Source organism: Periophthalmus magnuspinnatus, chromosome 10, assembly GCF_009829125.3.
Source record: "Periophthalmus magnuspinnatus isolate fPerMag1 chromosome 10, fPerMag1.2.pri, whole genome shotgun sequence".
NCBI classification, from domain to species: Eukaryota; Metazoa; Chordata; class Actinopteri; order Gobiiformes; family Gobiidae; genus Periophthalmus; species Periophthalmus magnuspinnatus.
Window position 1 is genome coordinate 33800038 of NC_047135.1, and position 22980 is coordinate 33823017.

The window sequence follows — 22980 nt, forward strand, 5'->3', positions numbered from 1 at the left end:
ACAATTATCTGTCCCCATTTAAAGAAAATCCTTCTGTTCCACAGCATTTTTCTTCAGTGCGGTTGCTACAGACACAAACATGTTCTGTTTGCTCGTATAAACCATCAGGGAGGAGGATGCACAGTATATCTGACATGGTTAACTACACATTCATTTGCCTTAAACCTGATGAGCCTCATAGAGAAAAGCTCTAGCTCCACACAGGCTTTTATCTGCCATGAGGTACATGAAGTTCTCGAGCTTCTTAAATAGAAGTGCACTAATTCTATCTCAAGCCCCCTCCATTGTTTGTGGCATCCATAAACCGTCAATGCACAGCTCCTGTGAACAAGGAGGTCGGCCATTACAGGCTCTGAAAGTAGACTTGAGAGAGAGGGGGCACTTGTAGATGCGTAGGTGTAGGACAAGAGTTTAAGAGAGAGAGAGAGAAAGGGAGCAGAGGGGATGCTGGGAAAAGATGGGGACAGGCTCTCCTTTTAATTTAGTAATTAAGCATGCAAATGAAATCTTAACAGGCTACTCAGAGGCAGTCCTCAGGGGAGCCAGGCAGGCATTAGTGCTTGATTATACTCTGTCCATGTGGAGCACAAAAATGAAAAGAGGGGTATGGCGTTGTACTAAGTGATGAGAAACTAAGTGGCCTGCAGCCGCCGAGCAGAACGGCTCACAGCGTGAAGCAGGGAAACATCTCAATAGGCTGGGGCCGAACATAGACACAAAAAACACAGAGGGGGCTGGAGTAACCAAAAGTTTTACTCATAAGTAATGTGCCTTCAAAAAAATGGAAGCACGAAACAGTGGGTCAAAAAATACTCAAGTAAAAATGTATTCTTGGAAACTACCTAAGTAATTGTAACTGTCTGCCTGTAACATCTGATTTCCAGTGTGACATTAATGTATTTGGAAGAGCAAAAAATTAAATGATGCACAACTTAAAGACGACATATTGTGCTTGTGTCTCTTTATAGTGTTAATCTCTGACACCCGTGGATCATTACGTTATAATTTGCACATTTTAAATCACAATATTCATCTAAAACAACTTAAAGAAACAGCTCCGCTCAGTTCCATGTTAGAAAACTGCCGTGTCCAATGGGAGATGACGCCGCCGTAACGTCACCACAACAAAGCGGCGCATGTCGGGCCCTGCTATGGATAACCGCACATCACACTACTACTATACAACGCTGCCGAATCCTTCAAGTATCATCGATTAAGAAAATAAAATTGAACAAAGTGTGTACGTCACAGTGGGCGGAGATGAAAACGGGGATTGATTAGCAAAATGGCGTCTTGAAAATAAGCTTTTAAAACATGCACGAATCACTCCAAAAACAACTTCAAGAGGGTTAATAGGAAGGAAACATCGATGTTTAAAAGCTCTGATTCTGCAGAACAGGTCTTATTTTTTTTTAAAAACTCACTTGTAAACTTAAAGTGTGGGTTTGCAATCTTATTATCACGTTTTGTTTGAACACTTGAAACACTATACAAACAGAAATGAATAGACGCATTGAAACGCCGCTGCTGATGTCACTCTCACCTTGAACACATCCTGCGTATCATCCATGCAGTACACCCGGATGTTGTACTCTAGTGTGGAGCAGTAGGCGTCTGAGAACAGCACCAGTCTGAGGCGTTTGGCAGCACCCATGTGAAGAGACTCTCCCACCAGAGCGAAGGTGCCCAGCTGCTCCGCAAACAGCCGGCACGTCTCCGCCTCCAGCTGGCAATAATAGGGCTCTGCCACCGGCTCCTCGCCCATCAGCAGGACGTCCTGAAGGGGGATAAGGAGAAGAAGGTTAAGCTCCCTATTTGAGCAGAAAGCATGGGTGATTTGTTCATTTGTGCTTGCATCTTTGTTAAAGGTCTGCTCGATCAGTCCAGCGGCATGACAAAGGACGACCAGAGCTTAAAGTCTTTAAGGTTTAGATCAGGGGGACGGGGGAATACGCCGTTCCCGCCTCGATTTCCCTGAACACTGCAGAGGGCTTACGATATACTCACTCAAAAACCCTCTGCAAAAATGCCATCCTATAGAACGCCATCAGCTTAGTTAATAATGCATGAACGATGGACTCAATTGACATGAAAGCACAAGCGAACAGATTCCCGGCAAGAAGAGATAGTTTAAGGCAAATAGAGAAAAAGCTGTAGGCGGAGATGTGGCAATGACTCAATTATTGGAATTGTGGGAATTGCTAGCATCTTTCTAGACATTGTTTTAGTCTGTATCGGCCCGTTACAAACCACTCTAGTGAACTGTCTGACTTATGTGTCCCTTCAGGCTAATTTGATGTGTACAAATTGGATCCAAGGTGACAAAATGCATTCTTAACCTCATCATAGCTCTTTACTGACTCTGCCTATTAACTAATCAAGCTGAAATGAAAAGAGCATTGTCGCTGCCAAATGCCCAGCGAGCCCCTTTAAAATTGATCCACCCAGACACCGACTGCATCAATAGAATTAGTATTGACACTATTCATTTCCCATGTAACCACAGTGCACACACACTTTAATTCTACATATAATATTTCTTTAAGACGTAGGAGTGGGATGGATTACCAACAGACCATTCTGTAAGCACTTTATTCATTTTCACCTGCTTCCTCCAATATGTGAAATCCATTCTTCACTTCTAATCACCGCCCTAGATCTACATTATGCACTTGTCTATTTGCCTTTGTCCCTGACTCCTATTTCACCTGTTTTCCCTGAACATCTTGTCCACCTGGCACTTCCTCCTGGAGTGGCCGTGCAGTGAGGCCGATCGGGCTATATTTGGTCGTGCTGATGATTAAAAGAGCTGGTCTAACCTCAGCCTCAGACAGGCCAATCCATCCCGCAGACACCAACCACCACCACACGGGGGGATGCTGAATTATTTATGCACAATATCGAACATGAAAGAAGACCTACTAACACTCCGAAGCCCACTAGCACCCAGTCCAATCTCTGGATGGTTCAAATGGCTATTCTGCCGCCAGCCGCATTTGTTTGTATGGATGTGTGTGTGTCAGAGCCTAAGGAGCTTCCCAACTCACTCTTATTGGAGTTTCAGCGTGTAGGCTACTTTTAAATTTCATGGCTAGAAAAATGAGGAGGGAACTCTGTAATTGGAAGCAACGGTCAAAACTGGTCAAGGAGCACTCAGAAGAGTATTTGAGGATCAGTAATTTGCTTAGAAAAATTCTGTTTTCAGAAACAGGTTGCCTAGCAACTCTGGAGCTGACAGCTCCACTGCTTCCAGGCTTTTGTTCCAGTCCATTGAGAAAACACCTGATGGCCAATATAATTTAAACATTATAAAGTGGCCATGAATTGGCCAGAACCTGCTCCTTCAAAATCAAGTGCTTTCAAGTACCACTGCAAAGTTATTACTTTCTCTGAGAAAAGAAGCCAGTTCAAACTGACTTCCCAAATTCACTGGATGTAAAAAGTAAAAAGGTTTTGTACTGAACTTAGTCCAGCCTCACCTCCCAGGCACCGTCATAGTTCTGCTTCTTGAGTCGCACAGCCCAGTTGTCCAGGCATGCGTCGGAGCAGTGGTCCATGCTGAGGATCACAGGGCGACTGAGGACCACCCCCGGAGGACCACAGCTCACAACTGGACTCAGCAGAGTCTGGCAGCCGGCCAGGGGCAGCCTGCACAAAACATGAAAACGATACAGTCACCAGGTAATCACAGAGTCAGGGGCAACCTGCACAAAACATGAAAACAATACAATCACCAGGTAATCACAGAGTCCCTGCGACCAACAGTACAATACGTGTGCTTACAGAGACTGACTGCAGTTCTCCAGACTATTCATTTAACTTAAATAGTGCACATCCTGGTAAACGGCTGCTTATTTATTTACATCTCTCCTTCAGAGTGCCGCACACAGCCTTTAAAGCCCTCCTAATGGAACAGTAGTGCATCAAAACAAACGGCCCTAGTAGCATCCAGGGAAGATCGCCAGTTAGACAGTGTTAAACAGACCCACCTTAAATCTTCTCTTCTCTGCACGGTGAGGTAAATCTCATAGATCTTGCCTCTGGGGATGGCCTCAGGAGGGATGAGCAGGCTGATTCCTAATGCAAATATCAACAAAGGCAAAGAAAGTGGCTGAGAATGGAGGGTAGACGCATTTGTTTTCTCCTGCACAATGCTTTTGTCATTACACAAAGAACACCGACTCATTCAACAAAAAACGTATGCCTCGAAAAACAAAAACCACAAATGTATTCTGAAGGTCAGTGGAAGCTCTCCGTCAGGTGCGGTAAAGATGCAAATCTCGGCGCCGCCAACCGAGACGAGGCGCGCGTCCCCACGGTCAACAATTAGCAGAGACAAAAGCGCACGTTTCGTTGCGGTCTAAATGTCCTCTGTCTGCCTCAGAGTAGATAATTGAGACCATTGAAGGGACGACTTCGGAAAAATTTGGCTTTCCCAGGAGAGCGTTGGAATGCACCTTGGAGAATAGAAGAGCTATTGAGGCGCGCTGAGTGCTGTGATGTTTTTGTAATTCTCGTGCCAAAATCATCCACTTAGAATCCCATTTTGGGGCTAGTGCTAACTATGACAAAACCTTAACTGCTCCTGTATTGTAATCTGCGAGGGCACACTGTAAAAAAACATGGGCTTGATTAGGTAAAAATGTGGAAAAGCAAAGAGCCGTGTCTAAAATATAAACTCTGGACTGGGCTAAATCAGCTTCTTTAAATGGAGACGCTCAAGGTGTGGAGTTTTTCATCTGTAAATGTAGGACCGTGCGTAATATAGTAAAAAAGGCATCAATGTCAACGATGTTCTAAACTGAAAACCAGAAAAATTAACAAACCTGTTGGTATTATAAGAAAAGTCGGCACATTTGCAGCGTCAGAATCAATACTTATATTACACTATAGTTTAATTTACCCCATCTGTCATATTGAAACATAGTGTGGGCGAGCGTTTTTCCAATAAAAACACAACTCATTCTCTGCTGCAAACATCTTCTGCCAATTTCTTCTACAAACTTTGAATTCTTAATATTTAGGAGATTAACATGTATCTAATTAGTTTTTTTATGTAAGCGATTATTGATAACGGAAACTTAAACCTTTAAAACTAATACAGAGATTCATAAATACAATATTCATGCTCCAAATTGTGTCACATCAACAGGGTGTGACATGTGGAGCCAGTGCACAGATCTGACTCGTGATGACAGATTAGAAACATCAATCCATTTTGGAGTTTATTTATTTATTATTATTTTTAAGTAATACACTGCTATAATGTTCAATTTTATGTATTTATAAAGGTGAAGGCTTTAATAAACGGTCTTTTTTGGGGGGTTTGCATCTTCCAGGACCTGTTTTTTTTAAATATATATCGTCCTTTTTGTTGTTATATAAGTGCAAAATTAATGCATAAAAAATAACCCATGCATAACATATTTATAAAAGACAAAAAAGGAAAAACAGAACACATTTTTCACGCTAGCACCGGCCTGTACTAATCTGACCAGCAGAAATGAAAACACCATCGCTAAGCTAATGCAGAGTGGGGGGAGCAATCAGGGGATTAATAATGATGGGCTTAAATCTTTTATCAAACGAATCTTTAAGTGACCATCTCTGTTCCACGGCTCTGGCTGCACAGCTGATAGACGAGCTACAAATTCCACCGGTTTGCTCCTAAGTGGACTTAACGGGACGTGGAACAATTCTCCCTCAGCCCATTTCCAGGAATATGTCAGAACCAAATGCATTTAGTGAGACTTATCACCGCCGCATTACGTCATATCTGTAATTATTCACGTTGGCGGGTAAAGTGGAAGTGGGGTTGACACCTTTAGTGAGCGCAAAGTGAAGGCCCATCAGAGAGCCGTATGTGTTTGGGACTGCGGGTCAATCAGGTGATCTACTGCTGGTCTAATAAATACTAAAGTGCTAATGGTTAGTTGGAGTTATTAGCTTAGAGTCAACTCTGCGACTGGCTGCTGTGGCTGGACCTTCTCAGACGTTACAATTCAATTAGTCTGAGCAGAATCGAATTTAGGCTATGTGTAATGTTTCTTGAATCTTTATGAATATTATGAATTTCTAGGCCTTTATACAAAATGCGCCATTATGACCTCTGAGATTCAACGTAAATATGTAAGTTTAGGGTGACCAGACCTCCAACTTTGAGCCCCGTGTCCCCTGTCCCAGCAGATTTATCCAAAACTACAGATTGATCCCAGTTTTATTCAAGAAATGTCCCATGTGTCGCCATTTCTGACCGATTTTGATACTTGCGAACACTAAAGAGAGGAATAATCATTTGTTTAATCATTTGTTTTGCTAAGATACTGAAAAATCTGCTTGAAAATGATCATAAGGCAAAACAATGCACCGACAGAAGTGTCTCAGATTATGACGGACCACAAGTGAGTCAAGAATGGACAATATTACATGGTATTTTTTCACAATTTGACTCATACCAGCCATCCCAACCTGACAGTGTCCCAGTTTTGTATTTTGAAAATCTGGTCACCCTATGTAAATTCAATATTTGGGAGTTTGGGACATACAGTCTATGGTTACAACCCAAAATATAATTCTACGAGCATTTAGCTAGTTGACTCGTTAGCCAGTGTTAAAAAGAACATATTATTTTTGTCACAAAGCCTACATTTCAATCCCCATTTACCATAAAGAACATGAAGTACAATTTGCTAATAGAAATTGCATGTACCGAGGCAATTCTATAACAAATCTGTACGGCAGAGATGATTCTGTGCTTTTCCATCAGCATAATTTACCACTAATGATGCCGACATGGGTGTTACTATAGTTACGAGTAGTCCTTGAATGGGCACTACATCGCTATAGGCCATTATATACGACACAGAACGACAAAAGCTAATTAACACACGTGGTTCGCTCTGACCTGGGTTTATGTGGTTATTTTCTACTCACCTGTGTTGGGAATGGTCAGCCTTCCTCCCAGAAAGTTAAACGTTCCATAGGAGGCATTGGCGATGTCCCGAGGCAGTGTTTTGAAGTAGGTTTGAGTGGTCAAGCGGCTCACAAACTCTGCGTGGTCCTGGTTTAGCTTCCCATTGTGCAGCGTGTGTGAGCCGTTCGGGAGCGGGTCCAAGAGCGGGCCGTTGGACATGGAGAACTTCCCCGTTCCCTCGTGCCGGGATCGCAGCGTGCCTTGATAACTTGTGGTGGTTGTGGTTAGATCAGGCTGGATCGTGAGCAAATGGGAATTTTCTGCGTCGCGAAAAAAACAGAAGAAAACAAGAGTGTTAGAGTCTGAGTGGCAGTTGAGGAGGTGTTAATGACAGAGACAGGACTCACGCACTGTAAAAGCTGTTGCAACACAACACAAAACTAAAGAGACACATGCTGGAAAATACAACACTTACTAAATGTAACCTGCTGCTAGTCATTTCTCCAGGCTCCTTCTGCCTTTTTAGCAACACAACTCGAGACACACTCTGAAGCATAATCATATATAAGCAGCTTTCCCTTTGCATCGAGTCAGAGTAACGGCAACCCACTCCCCATCTTGATCCAGCAAAGGCAGTCGTGGGTTTGTATTTTGGTTATTGTGGTGGTATAGAGCTGAGCGCACACACACACACACACACACACACACACACACACACACAGGACAGTATATACAGAACATTTCCTGACAATAAGGTGGTGTGGTGGGGAAACTCAATGTGTCAGGCAGTAACAGAAAACATCCATCTACAGCAGGGCATTATAAACACATTTAAACACAACATAAGGGAAATGGGGGCATAGAAGCCTGCCTTTCCTCTAAGGACTACAGCAGGGTATAGTTATACAATGGTGCGGGAGCGTGGGGTCTAAGGCGATGCACAAAACAAAAGGATGGTGTTTGCATTTCATACACTACATTATGCAAAAGTTAACTTTAAGGAATTCTGTGCTATACTTTAAGGGATTTTATGCACTATATAAAATATGTATAATTTATTATATTTTATTTGAGGGAGTTACTGCAGCTTTATTCTCCTCCCAGAGCCCTGAGGTCAGCTGACCAGCTCCTGCTGCTGTGCCCAAAGCCAGGCTCAACACCAGAGGAGACAGAGCCTTTTCTGTGGCATTGTCCAGACTATGGAACAGCGCCCTCTGCCTGTCAGATCCTCTCAGTCTTTAATGCAGTTTAAGACTAGACTGAAAATCCACCTCTTCTTCCTGGTATTTAACAGTAAACAGGATTTCATCATTCTTTTCCAATGTCGTGTTATCTGTATATTTGTTTTTTGTTTTGACTTTTATGTGAAGCACTTTGGGCATCTGAAGTTCATTTAAATGTGCTATAGAAATAAACTTAAACTGAATAATTCCAAGAGTTTTGTGGGTGTCTACGATGTTGAATTCACTGGTACATATAGATGGTGGTCTACGGCGGTCAGACAGACGTGGGGTAAACAAAGAACAGTGTCCTACTGCAGTGGGGGAGTCTGCGGGGCCGCGGGACCCACACACCTGGCTTGCTGGGCTTGATGCCCATCGGCTGGAAGCCAGTGGTGAGGATGGACGAGTCGGCCACATCGGCGTCCAGACCCTCCTTCTTCCTGCGATACACCAGGACCACCACGATCAGGAGCAGCGTCAGGCACAACGCCACCGCCACCATGCCAACGTACAGCGCCACGTCTTCAGCTCCACTCACAGCTGTAAGCACAAGACAAGATACACTAAATAACATTACATTCAAAACACTTGCACTCCGTCTGCAGCCTTGGAGACAAATTCTGCTCTTAATACTTGGTTGTAGTCCAAACAGGCAATTTCAGATGATGTAACGGCTACACCACTCTATAAAATGATGCATATTGACTTTAGTACACGGATTTTATTTTTTAAGCGTGATTAAAATTAAATTTAAAAAGTTACAACATGACCCATTCCCCAGCAACAGCAGCCTGTCAGTGCATTATTACAAAATGACATCATTATAATGTGGCATGATTATGAACGCTCCAAACACATGCATTCCAAACCAGCATATTCTTTTCCCCCTTTGCCTCTGTCACGTCTTCTTACACCCTTCAAAAATCAGACAGAAAAATGATGGATTTGCTTATGAAATTGTAGCACCTCTTATTCAATATCTGTCTCACTCCTGAGCACAGAAATGTCTTTATCCAAAAGTACAGTACGAGGCTGACAGCTAAAGCTCGACAAACACCAATGGTTGGGTTTAGTGTGAATTTATGTGTGTTTGCCGGAAGAATGGGATTTTCTACGGCTGTCTCCTGGGAACTGGGGTGAATTTTGGTTAGCGTAGGTGGAGGATGCTCCTGAGGGTTATTGTGGAGGGCCATTGTCCCGGGGAGGCATGGGGGCGGTGTGCTGTCAGCGCTGCACAGTCTAAAGAAGCAGCAGAAGAAGAAGAAGTAGGAGGGGACTGTGCCGTGCAGGAGGCCTTTGAGGGACACAAGACGACGTCAAAGGTTAAAGTCCCAGAGGCTGCTGTGCGGAGACTTGACAACAAAAGGGAGGATGGGAGGAGGGAGACCGCCTGCACTCAAAGAGAATTAAAAACGACTAAAATGACTGACGGAGGTGCAGTGTGTGCTGGAAGCTGCTGCCATGTTTTAGAGGAGATTAGGCAAAAATCAACATTGTTCATTTGGATACAATACTGTGTGAAAAAAGAACATCAACAATTGCTTTTGCTTCGAAAATAACAGGTTTAGGAAAATGAGTGGGCCAAGTTCAAACGATTATTCAAGTAAAACATTCTGCTCAAACGTGATTAGTAAAATCATGGCCAATTTGGAATATATTTGAACGGTTTCAATTAGTCTCAATCAACCAGTCTCATAGCATCAAACAAAACATGCCTTATAATGTCAGATTCAAGTCCACTTCATTGGAAAATCTGGTCATAAAAGAGTGAACATCAGTGAGTACGTCTTTAAAGAAACCTATTGTGCTTGTGTCTGCTCTATAGTTATAATCTCTGACACTCGTGGATCATTATGTTATAATTTGCACATCTCAATACTCATCTAAAATGACTTAGTAAAAGAATCAAGTTTGCGGACTTCTGCATTAGAAAACGGCGGTGCCCAATGGGAGCTGACGACGCCTCCTTTGGATAGCTGCAGATCACGTTAGCGAGTCGCTGATTTGTTTATTTGTATTAAAGTGACTACATAACCCTGTCAAGTCTTATCACTGATTAAGAAAATAAAACAAAGTGCGTACGTCACACTGGCAGTGAAAATGGGAGTTGATCGTCCATATGGCATCTTAAAAGTTTGCTAAACATGCACGAATCACTTCAAAAACAACAGAAACAGCTATAACATTATTAAAACAGACCTATTCTGCAAAATCTGCATTTTAGAGCTTTAAACCAATAGCCCTCAGGTATTATTCAGGCGTTATAACTCGTGAGACTGGGCCAATGCCTTTGCAGAGGTCCAAACTCTTCAAGAGCTTCTGATTTTTCTTCTGTGCTTTGTTACACTTTTGTTGGCTTTGAGCGAAGCCAATGTCAAAGGTGAAAGTCTGAGAGGCTGCCTTTTGGTGACTTGGCAACAAAAGAGAGGACATAAAGAACGAAGTTACTTAGGAGGAAGAGATATTTTAAGAGACTAAAAAACCACTTTAAGACTGGTGACATGTGTCATTAAAAATGAGGAAAAGGAGCTGCAGTGAACCCATATTAACTACAGATAGATTTGACAAATATCAAGGCAGAATGTGGTGGCAGCCTCCCACAGCTGCCACACAGGAACACGCGCAGCTTCAGAAACACACATTTGACAAGTTTTAATTGGTGTTAGTCAATCTGAGACACCAGAACGGCACAATTAAATTAGCAACGCTGTGAAACAGAACATCAGAAAATATGGCCCCATGAAGTGTATAGTCCTACAGCAAGGACGAGCAGAACAGGTACAAGTGAATATGTTCAGTTTACAAATGAGCACATTTAGTAAACACACAGCTCCAGTTCTAGATCTATTTCTGGGACAGCTGTAAAAAACATAACGAGTGACATTAAAGGCACACTATGAAACTTTTCTGGAGTGTTTTCTACCTGCTTTACACAATATGGTATTACATTTGTTTCTTTCCATGCAGGTGATGCCATATGGACAAGTTAGAGTTAAGATCTGTGGAGAGGTGACCCTTCACAGAAAGAAGCATGTTTTTCAAAGCATTTGGCATTTAAAATCATACTGCGGAACATTCCAGGCAAAAGAAAAAGCAAGTTACATGGTACAGCTTTAAGAGAATATTTCTAATCATTATTTTGTAAATCACAGCCTTGTTTCCACTGGTTTGGAGCAGATCGGCACAGGTCACAAGCGTCTCCACTGTCTAAAGTGAACTGTGCCGTCCTGTTTGAGGGTCTGTCCCTGGGGGGCTCCCATAGGGGTCTGGGGCGCACAGCTCCAGGCACGGCGAAAACAACAAAACAGACGATTGGACAAGAGAACGCAGAGGCAGGCATAAACGTCACGGAAAAATGCAGAAATAAACATAAAATAATCATTTCTTATCAAACGCTGACTTGATTTTTTTTTTGATAAACCTCTGTATTTGCAGTTATGACAACTTAATGTTGAGCCGACACGCAAAACAAAGCTAGCGTGGAGCTAACAGCTGTTTTTTCTTTATGGATGCACACCACTCGTGCATAAAGATCCAAAATATTGTATTACCCGAGCATAATACATCTAACATTGAGCCAAAACCAATGCATTACATAAAGAGACGCTAAAACATGGCACAGAGGCACAAAGACGTGAAATAATGCAGGAAAAGCCCACGACAGACAGGAAGTAGTTTAGTGTCAGATTAGCCTTGTAATAGCCTTATAAAGTAGAATTCAGCTACAATTTAGATTCAGTTTTATCAATCAATCAACATTTATTTATAGAGCGCGTTACAACACTCAAGGTGACCAACGTGCTTTCCATAAAATCAAATTAAAAACAAGTTAAAATCACACCAAAACAGTAAAATAGGAGAATAAAATAAAATACATTAATACAACAAAATATAAATAATGATAATGTGTCACAACATTACTAAGTGTTGAAAGCCAGTCTGAATAAATATGTTTTAAGCCTGGATTTAAAAAGACCAAAGTCAGTAGTGGTGCGCAGATCAGGAGGCAGTTTGTTCCAGAGTTTGGGCCGAGCCACAGAGAAGATCACCCCAGCGTTTGGATTAATTCTCGGACCATCAACAGTTCAGACAGCTAGGGCGGGGCGAGGCCATTAAGAACTTTAAAAACAAAAAGTAAAATTTTAAAATCAACTCTAAAAGAAACAGGAAGCCAATGGAGCGAATAAAGGACTGGGGTGATGTTTTGGCTTTTATGTTTGTTTAGAGTTACGTTTGGGTGACGTCAGTGTCTCATGAAGCCGAGCCCCGCCCCTGAACCCGGAGGATGGACATACTGGACGGAGCTGCACCAAACAAACCCGCTCCAAGTGAACTGTGCTAGTACAAAAGAGACTTTATGACACTTATGAGCCTTTAATAAGACCTGATGAGACTTTTAGTGTTGACCTATGGAGGGTTAACTTCAGCTTTGATTGATTTAAACTGTAATAATCCCAAATGAACAAATTCTGAAATCATTTTAAACTCATCTCTCGTGTGAGTTTGATCTTATATGCACATAGAACTCAATATACATCAGCTGCGTTTTACTTTCCCACATTGCCTCCACGTTCACCATATGTCCTTGCCATCCTCTCACGTCTCGAGGGATAAACAAAAATCTATTTCTTTGCACAAATCCACCCGTCATCATATTATTGTGTAGTATTTAAGCAAAATGGCAGATGCAGTTTTATGAGTGATTATCTCCGTAGAATCTGATACCTTAAGTAGCCGGATTACGTGCGAGCAAAAGCTTAAGCGTGGGCCATCGTAATACCAGATATCTCTTGACGTTTAATCAATTGTGAATGACTGGCTGAAGAGAAATACAAGCCTGCCTGTGTTTTCTTAACTTACATTTCCATCAGAGCTAAACATACGGCATGAATAGTCTTCAGGGATACGTTTACTTCCATCTTATCCATTTATCCGCTTCTGGTTGACGTTGCACCTTAGGGAAACATGCAGGAAAGTGTTTCTATACTCTGTTCTGAAGAGACAGTGGCTGAATCCTCTCATTAAAGTTCCCGAATCCAATTGCCTCGGCGAGTCCAAAAGGCCAGACTGAGCTGTGATATTTGGAGATCAGCTGAACAGCCCACTGAGGGATGTGCAGGCAGATGAAAGGGAGCAGGGAGTAAGTGCTGATTGGGCAAACACACTAGCACTGGTCAGCCGCTGTTTGCTGAATGAGGACGAAACAAAGGGACGTGGCTTTAGCCTGACGGAACGATCGATTTCTTTGCCTTAAATACAAGTTTGTGCAAAGGTTTAACTGTGATACTTTATTGCAAAGGATTATTAGAACTGAAGAAGCCACTTGGAAGAGGGTCAAATGTATTAACTTTAAAGGGCCCATGTTACACTGTTTTTAGATCTATGTTATAATGTTATTTCCTCCTCAAAAACAGGCCTGGACTTGTGTTTTGTTTCATTCACACATGTTTAAACACACAAACAAACCTGCGTCTTTACACTCAAACAGAAAACACTCCGTTCCACCTTGTGATGTCATCTCGTAATACAGGAAGTAAACTCCGTACACCGTCTCCAGAATCTTTTGGCTCATTTCAGCCCTGGAATTGACAATCTCGACTGAACTAAAGGTAAAAAAGGAGCTGTTAACTTGAAAACTACCACTTCATGAATCTACGCAACGATCCACAGCGTTACGGTATCATCACGTTTAGGGGGGGATTCTGACTTAGAGGCGTTCAGTCGTAATCCCACAGATGGCAGGTGGAACAGTGCGTTTTGAGCTTTTGGAGATGTAGACAGACTAATAATAAAGTGTTAAACGTGTGTGAATGAAGCAAAACGCAGCTCCAGGTCTGTTTTTGAGGAGGTAGCAGGATTATAACACGGTAAAAGTCAATTTCGTGTAATTTTGGACCTTTAAAAGCTTTGGTCCAGTGTTGCATTAAGCATGTCATTAGTGTGAATAAAATGATGCTTATATTTAATCATGTCAGTGTGGGGAGGGGAATAGAGTGGTGTTCTACTGATAAGCATGATGGGAAAACTGATGAGTAAAGTCAAGCTGTTAATAAAAAAAGGGGGTGTCGGAGAAGGTACAGAGAAGACCTCGTGGAAGGAAGCTTCTCTGTGCTCGCTCTCCTCTGATCAGAGAAGAAGAAAAGTCTAACACTTGTCCCGAGTCTTTTTGGGTAAACAGCACGTTGAGAACAATTAGCTAGCATTTATTTCATTACTTTTTTCTTTTTTACTGGGTGGGGGTCCTGTCTTCTCAAATTTGACCTGTAGTTTCGCCTGATGGTCTCGTCCTTTACCTAGTATTTCAGTGGAATATACTGTACGAGGCAAAGCAAACACATTTCCACGGACACAACCAACATGTAGATGCAAAAATAAAGAGACTCCTTTGATATGTTTGGAAAGTAAACATTAAAAGCTAGAATAAAATATGAAATAAACAGGTCTGCAGCAAAATCTAACACAGTTCCTCCCTCTTCGCTGCATCTTTCTTCATTAGTACCAAGTCACCAGTGGCTTATCAGAGCGTCAATGAGTGAAGTTTTATCTGACCAACCAGGTGCTCGCTACAGCACTGACCAGCGGCCGCTCTCAGCTCCTCTGGCCCCATCGATTTTCAAGACCCGGGCCAATAACGGAAAGGACATCCATCACGCTATAATTGACGTGGCTAATCACCTTTTATAATTGGATGGCTTTCCCTTTAGCCTCTTTTAAAGCAGCGCTACTTTTGCCCTCATTTTTGCTCATCGGCGCTTACTGCTCATTGTTAACAGCTGCTCGGTTGTGCTAGCTTGTTCTGTTAATGCAAAAACAGAAATAGCAAAGGTTCTTAATGTGGATTCAATTAAAAGTCAAATGAATATCTTGCAGAATGTATTTAAAGTAGATCTATTGCGCTTGTGTCGCTCTATAGTTATAATCTACAACACCTGCGGATCGTTATGTTACATTTGCGCATTTTAAAACACAATATTCATCCGCGTTAGAAAACTACGGCGCCCAATGGAAGCCGATGTCGCCGTAAAAACGTCAGCGCAACAAAAAGCTAGCACCTCTGATGGACAGCTGCAGAACGCACTAGCAACTTTTTTTTTTTTGTACCATAAATAATCCTGTGCGTATCGCCGATTAAGAAAATAAACCTGGATAACGAAGTAAGTACAGAGCAGTGGCGGAGTGTGCGAGCGGCGGTGGAAATGCGAGTTGAACGGCGATATAGAGTCTTGAAAATAAACAATTAGAAACAGCTCAAACAGGCACGACTCACTCATCATCAGGTACTGCACACGGGAAGTGGCTAATTAGCTTTAATCTTGTGTGGAACATCTCTGTTTTCATGAGCTTAATGTCTCATTCTCTGCACATTGTCCCTTCAAATAAAGACTAAAGTAAAAGTAAAGTATCTGTAAATGGCGAAGGGAAACAACTGGAATATGGTTAAAAGCTCGGGGAAGTCAATTTAGCAGAATAGTTTTGATTTAACCTTAGATATTTCAGGTCAATCTATACTTTATAAGGACGTCAATATTATTCAGTTAGTTGATAATCAGGATTTTACAACTAATAATAATGAGGATTTTAAAAGCCAGTCGTTTCAATATAATCTAATGTGTCCGTTTGTGTCTTTTTGACTTTATTTTATCGTACACAGAGTTAAATTACATAAAGCTGGTCACCTACTAGATGAATGGACTATGTAAATCAAATTGGTGCTACTTCTGTTGGCTAAAGGCAGTGATAATCATGAATAATCAGACAATTTGACAATAAAAAGGGACATTTTTCTACCCAAAATACCAGCATTAGAAGGTGTGCCTTATAGTGACACTCCAAACTGCCCCTTCAGTGCCCCTCCCCCTTTAGCCTCTGTTTGATTGTCACTATTTTTCATTTCCACCTGCCGTCACTGCGGGACTTTTGATTCTTCTGGCGTGATTGACACCTGCCAGCAGATAATCTGGAGATGTGATGAGCCGTTTCCGCAGCTAACCCTGGGCCAATTCTCTGTTTGTTCTCTCCTCATGGGCTTTCAGTGCTGCTTCTCAGACTCACTCGAGGGCCAACTGCTAAGGGATCACTTTCAGACTTGATATTGAGCTGTATAGACTCAGCGAGCTCATGTCAAAATCCAAAGTATTGTGCGAAAGTTTTAGGGAGAAAACTACTACGCTACTATGAAAATGTTGATCATGATTTTTCTTCAGCTGTTATCATAGACTGTTTATATAAAAGGACTTAGCTAACCTGCTAGCCACGCGATTCAAACAGGACGTGATCATGGGCGCACTTCCGGCTCCATCGACTCTGGCTCTGATTCACTGTCTATTGAAAAACCGTCGCACCTCTCTCTGTAACTGCTGCTGTCACACTCGTCATTTTGGTCTTAAAATGTTCGTTTTGACCCACTCTACGCGATTCTGGTATTTTTATTTCACTTTTGTGTCCGTAAATCAAGATATGAACATTAATAACAGACAAATCAGGCGTTTTCTTTCCCCGACGTCACTCCCGCTAGCGTTAGCAACAGGTTTGATTGACAGTGTTGCTAAGCGCCCACTCCTTGCTAAACCAGCGGTGTGGGCGGAAAGGGGCGTTACCTTCAACATCCTCACTCCGGATTGGCTCTTTGGTTGCTATGATACTCGTGGTCAGAATCCCAAATATGAAACTCGGCTCTAAATTCGCCGCTACAACTGCTAGCCTCGATTAGCTTCATTTGACTGGAGCTGAACTCTGTGGGTGACATTTGCACATTTAGAAATAGACTTTACTTCAAGTTGCGTCTCAAAGTTTTGTGTTTTATTCAAAATTTTATCCCCCGAATTCTGTGCATTTAGCGCTAAGGATTCACTTTTGAACTCGATATCAGCCTGTATAGTCTCACAATTCATCAAAACATCCGGTTTGCGCTGCTGCAGCATTGGCAGTCAGGACAACGCCTGCTCCTGATAGTGCTCTGCTCACTCTACCTGCTTTTTCTCTTCTCTTTAGCTGATAAATAAAAGCGCTGCCGCCTCCCGCACCCTCGCCTGTGCATTTATCAAGAGAGCAGAATATATATCTCTTCCCATGGCCAATCCCAGTCACTCCCCCCAAGATGAATAACACTGGAGTTCTTAAGGTCAGGGAAATATGGCTACTAAAACTCTCAAAGTGAACGTGACCATTACTATCGCCACAATACAGTCATCCCATCCCTCAGCCAGTGTCCTGCTAAAATATAGCCCCGAAGAAACGCACAGGCATTTTTCAAGTAGCGGTGACCCTGCTCCTACACCGAGAGTGGCTGTTCCCGTATCGAATTAGCAATAAAAAATGCTTAAGCTAAAACAACACAACTTAGACAGAAACTACAAAACTTTCACTAAACCGTTCAAAGCCGGGGTTAAATCAATGACCAGGAATTCAACCACGATTTAAGCCACGGACTACAACAGGAATAAATGTAAACCAAACCGGGGCAGCTTTTTAACATCGTAATGCTACACAATAATTTTTCAGATGTTTTTATGGGGTGACAGTAGCTCAGTTTGTAGACCGTTTGCCCACTGATCCGAAGGTTGTTGGTTCGAATCCCGCTCTCGACGTAAACATCGTTGGTAGAGCGGACACTGACCCAAATTCAGAGCCATAACCTTCACCAGACAGACAAATGGGTGAAGTAAAGTGCCTTGCTTAAGAACACAACAGCATTAGCTCTATCGCCATAGCAACTCAAGCCGACTGTATTTAAAGCAGAGGTCTCAAACTCTAATTATCTGGGGGCCGCATCAGGTATTTCACAAAAAAAAAAGCTTTGTTAAAATCTTCTCAAACGTCATCGCTGTTTTCAACGTACATGAGGAAATATGGCAATTCTTGTAGATTTTATGGATATACATCGTTATTTGTTGAATCCGTTGTGACGGGAGTACACAGCGCGAGTGACACGTGTGTTTGGGGTTTACCGATTTGGCGGAACCTTCTACGCGCAACATGGTAATGCCACACTAATTCAAAAGCTTTCTAAAAAAAACTTTCATATGGTTCTGTGGGCCACAAAATATCATCTCGCGGGCCGCAATTGGCACCCGGGCCGCGAGTTTGACACTCTTGGTTTAAAGTATATAGTTTATTTAGAAATTCCAGTGGTTTGTAACAATACTATGGAGCTCAAAAAGTAAAAATATCATTATGAGTATCAGGTAGAGCGGTCCAATCCATCTCAAAAAGATGAATACTGTCGTGGTTGTGTCCTTGGGCAAGACACTTAACCCACCCCTCAACCCCAGCGTCTGCGTACCCTGGTGTGTAAATGTGTGGGTGAATGCGCTTTGAGCTTTGAGTGCCTCGAAGGTGGAAAAGCGTTATATAAAAATGTGACCGTTTCCCATGTAGCGATGACCTTGCAGCAGCAGAGGCCAGTCTTTTTTTTACCAAATAGTTCTAAAAAAAACACTAATGCGCTCCGTGTTTTTTTGCAAAATCATTTCCGAGCCACAAAAATGGGAAAGCTGCTACCGATTAACTTCATTACCATCATTACACACATTAAGCTAAATAATTGTTTTTATGCAGCGCTAATTTTCAGTGCCTGGTAATAAACGGGCAATAATTTGTCTTACTATCCTTTTGCTGCCCTGCAACACCTGTCTGGAAAAATATTGTCACGACTACACCTTTTATGTCTGGGATTTTGCATAACCTAATCTTGAATCTTGTGTTTTACATGTTAATGCAAACGGTGCTGCCTTGGGTGCACATGTTTATTTCAGCGCATGTTAACGAATGCTGCTTATTGCGTTTAGTTTTTATATTCAAAGCCTAAAGGTCGTACATTACACAAAATGAACTCTTGTGAGCTTTAAGTCACGTTATAATGCGGTTACCTCGTCAAAAACAGACTTGGAGTTGTGCTTTGTTTCACTCACACATATCTGAATCATCCTGGTTTATTAGTCTGTCTACATCTCTAACGCTCAAGATGCTCCGTTGCACCTTGTGATGTCACGAAGTGGTCGTTTTCAAGTTAACAGCTCCTTTTTACCTTTAGTTCAGTAGAAATGGGCAAGTCCAGAAGCTGAAATGATCCAAATGATTCTAGAAATGAAGGTGTGTGGAGTTTAAAAACGCAGTGGAGCACTTCCTGTACTACCACATGATGACATCACAAGGTGGAACAGAGTGTTTTCAGTTTGAGAGAACCTAAACACGCTGGTTTTGTGTGTTAAACATGTGTGAATGAAACAAAAAAACACAACTCCAGGTCTGTTTGCGATGTGGAAATAACATAAAAACTGATCAGAAAACACCATAATACAGTATGGGCCCTTTAAATTATAACACAGTTTATATATTCATTGCCAGGAGTCTTTACCAAACACAATATGTTGAAAAAAACTGCTCTACATACAGTAACCTTCATAAAAATTAAAATTTAAACACAACAAAGCCTTGTGTTCCAAATTTAAGTACAAAAAAATAGATTATCCAGTAACAACCGAACAAAGAGAGAACAAAACACTGTCCCTCTTTTCTTTAACTTTAAACCATCTTATCCAAACACGCATAGACTAAAACATGTTCTTTATAGCCTTTATACCAGATGCCCTTCCTTACTTTCCAAGGAGTAGTCTAATAAACACACTGGCTGGTCGCCTATAGAAAGGTCCAGGCATTTGAAATTAAAAGTCATATTTATTCTAAACCTCCTCTTAGAATTTACAGCAAGGGCATCCACTCAGCAGTTTTATCAGTATAATGTCTGTGAAGGGAGCCTTTAGTTTTCCATAAAAGCTAATAGGCAGTCGTTCTGGTTGAAGTGTCGCCGATGCTGACAAACAAAATCACGCCGCTATTTCGCTTATTCTCATCTTTCACACATCGGCATTGTTTCTGCAAACACATGTGCAGGGGACAGACCGGGGCATGTTTCTTCCGGGCTTCAGCGTAAACAGTGGGTGTATGAGAACAATGACTGGCATCTATGTGGATATATCTTCAGCTTCTCTGGAGATGAGCTGCTGACCTTTGATGATGGGGCTCACTGCGTTTCCTGGTTCACTGCATTAGGCCAACAGAGACTATAGCTGGGAACAAGCCCGGACCTATACGTACACACACGTACACACACATATGCACAGCGTTCCACCCACATATACTGTAAATCTGAGTGAATATTCGTCCACCCCCAGCCTCGTGGTGCTTTGTTCCATCTGATCACATCAACCAGAGCAACACACATAATTTAATTTAAAAATTCACTGGATGTAATGTTTACCAGACACAATACTATTTATAGAATTATCTTTTTATTCCTATACTCGCCTGAAAATAATTGTATTTCAGAGCGCAATTATTAAACGCAGTCGAAATTTACCAAGGACAGACTTGGACAGAAGCAAAATTCAAACAGATGGAAAAAGAGTAATTTGGATGCAACGCGGTACAACACGCAACCATTTTCATCTACAGTATAATGTTGTTTCCTCGTCACAGACAGACCTGGAGTTGTGTTTTGTTTCGCACGTTTCAAACATAAACTCTGCATATTTAGGCTGAGTTCTTCTCTCAAATGGAAAATGCTCTGTTCCACCTTGTGATGTCATCAAGTGGTAATACAGGAAGTGCTTTACTGTGTTTCTAAACTCCGTACGCCTTCATTTCTAGAATCATTTGGATAATTTCAGCCCTGGAATTGCTAATCTCTACTGAACTAAAGGTAAAAAGGAGAAAACTTGAAAACTACCACTTCATGACATCACAAGGTGGAACATTGAGCATTTTGAGGTTTGAAACACATGTGAATGAAACAAAAAAACAACTCCGGGTCTGTTTTTGATGAGGTAACAACAGTATAACATGACTTTAATCTCACATAGAGTCCATTTTGCGTAATATAGGACCTTTAATTGTAAGTCAGCGTGTTTTGTGCTTATCAAAACAAGAAACAAAACTAAAATAAACCAAAATAACCACCGTTTGCACCTATCCTCCCATTTGAAAGGCACTGCTGTACAAGCTGCCACCCAGAGACTGCAGATTTCTGTGTGGAAGTCTGCAATACTCTCCGGTCTTTGATATCTGTGGGGAGTGACAGATCTCTCCTTTAATGTCCATCTGGTCGGCAGCGGACCCCGCGGTGCCGCCTCAGCCTTCCTCGCCGTTGCCATTTCAGATCTTGACAGAATGCACGTTGCTATGTAAATGGCATGGCACGGCGCTCCTGCCTTGTGCTGCAGCTGCTACACAACACTGATTACACATGTATGCAAACACAGATGTGTGCTAGAACAACATAGCAGGGTCGTGTGTTTGGCTAATTCAAAGTGACTGGTTACAATGAAGGCAGTGTCATGGTCTAATTCTCCCCCGTAACAATAGGTCGGTGGGGATGGCGGCGCAGACACAGGTGAGAAGAAGGATATTACTGAAGAGGTAAAGGTCACGCCTGTTCAAATTAATTATGGATTAGTTTGCAAAAGGCTCAATAAAACGCTCAAATTACCAACAAATTAAACCGAATTATTAGAGTTTTCAGTGATGAGGTTATATTTTTACTGTGTGTGTGAAGGAAAAACAGTGTAAAAACTCGATTCTACGCTCTTGGAGTACATTTGGTACACGAAAAGAACTACCAAAATCTGTTCCATGTGTTTGGCTGGGGAAAAATGTTGTATTTATTTTACCAAAACATTAAATCTTCATGTGCCTCTTGTACCATTACATTTTTCAAAACCTCCACGCAAAAAAAGGTACTACAAAAAACTGCACGCTGGTAACGCTGGGCTCATCTACGCCACCTGTTATGAGTCACAGTACAAGCAGGCATCACTGGCTCTGCTATTCTTAGCCGAATCAAACTAAACTGCTCCCTAATTATGTCTTTTAGAAAAAAACAGATAATATGAAGCATGAGTCAGGCGTGAGAGCGGTGAGCGGCGTGGGTGGGTGCAGTGAACTGGGGGGGGGGACTCACTCTGGGGGCACTGCTCGCTGGTGCAGTTGAGGGACTGGATGTCGAGGCCTTGGCAGTCTTTGCCCCCCGTGCCAGGTGTGGGCTGGGTGCACTCTCTGGTCCTCCACATGGAGCAGTCTGCCCCACACGCTGACCATTTGCTCCACTCGCTCCAGCCTCCGTCCACTGCAACACAAAAATACAGCGGCTCCGTCATTACCAAGCACTTTTGTATTCAGGAGAAGAATATGGATCGTGTAAATAAAACTGCACAGAGCAACGTAACTTATAGAAAAGTGTAAGTCTGCAAGTTAAGAGGCAGAAGAGGAGGTGAAAATGTGAAGCGGTGGTGTTCAGGCATAAACACATTATAGTTTATGTTACTCCACGTACAACTTAAAGGTCTTATATTACACAAAATGGACTCTAAATCATGTTATAACGCTGTTACCTCCTCAAAAACAGACCTGGAGTTGTGTTTTGTCTCATTCACACATGTCTGTCTACATCTCCAAAGCTCAAAATGCTTCGTTCCACCTTGTGATGTCATATTGTGGTAGTTTTCAAGAGCGTCAACAGCTCCTTTTACCTTTAGTTTAGTACAGATTGGCAATTCCAGGGCTGAAATTGTGCAAATGATTCTAGTGAAGGTGTATGGAGTTGAAAAACATAGAGCACTTCCTGTATTGCAACATGATGACATCACAAGGTTGAACAGAGCGTTTGAGCAGTTTGAGAAGAGAGCTATGCAGAGTTTGTGTGTTAAACATGTGCGAATGAAACAAAACACAACTCCAGATCTGTTTGTGATGAGGAAACAACATTAGAACAGATCAGAAAATGACATATTATAAGTCTACAACAAAAATACAGCTTCAAAATCTGTTCTAAAATCTTTTGAACAGTGA

The 22980-nt window shown here is 42.0% G+C and overlaps 1 protein-coding gene across 4 annotated transcripts in view; it reads right to left on the reverse strand.

The window, feature by feature from the left end:
- Positions 1-22980, reverse strand: part of unc5a (unc-5 netrin receptor A) — a 195830-nt gene that overhangs the window by 19204 nt on the left and 153646 nt on the right. For 2 of the 4 annotated variants that reach the window (XM_055224847.1, XM_055224845.1), the window contains 6 exons: positions 22094-22258; positions 8488-8676; positions 6934-7233; positions 3990-4077; positions 3480-3648; positions 1544-1777 (listed from right to left, as the gene is read on the reverse strand). In XM_055224847.1, coding sequence (XP_055080822.1) covers positions 1544-1777; positions 3480-3648; positions 3990-4077; positions 6934-7233; positions 8488-8676; positions 22094-22258 — 1145 coding nt within the window. Of the gene's footprint in view, positions 1-1543; positions 1778-3479; positions 3649-3989; positions 4078-6933; positions 7234-8448; positions 8677-22093; positions 22259-22980 lie in introns of all 4 variants that reach the window. The other 2 variants (XM_055224846.1, XM_055224844.1) reach the window with 1 other exon arrangement.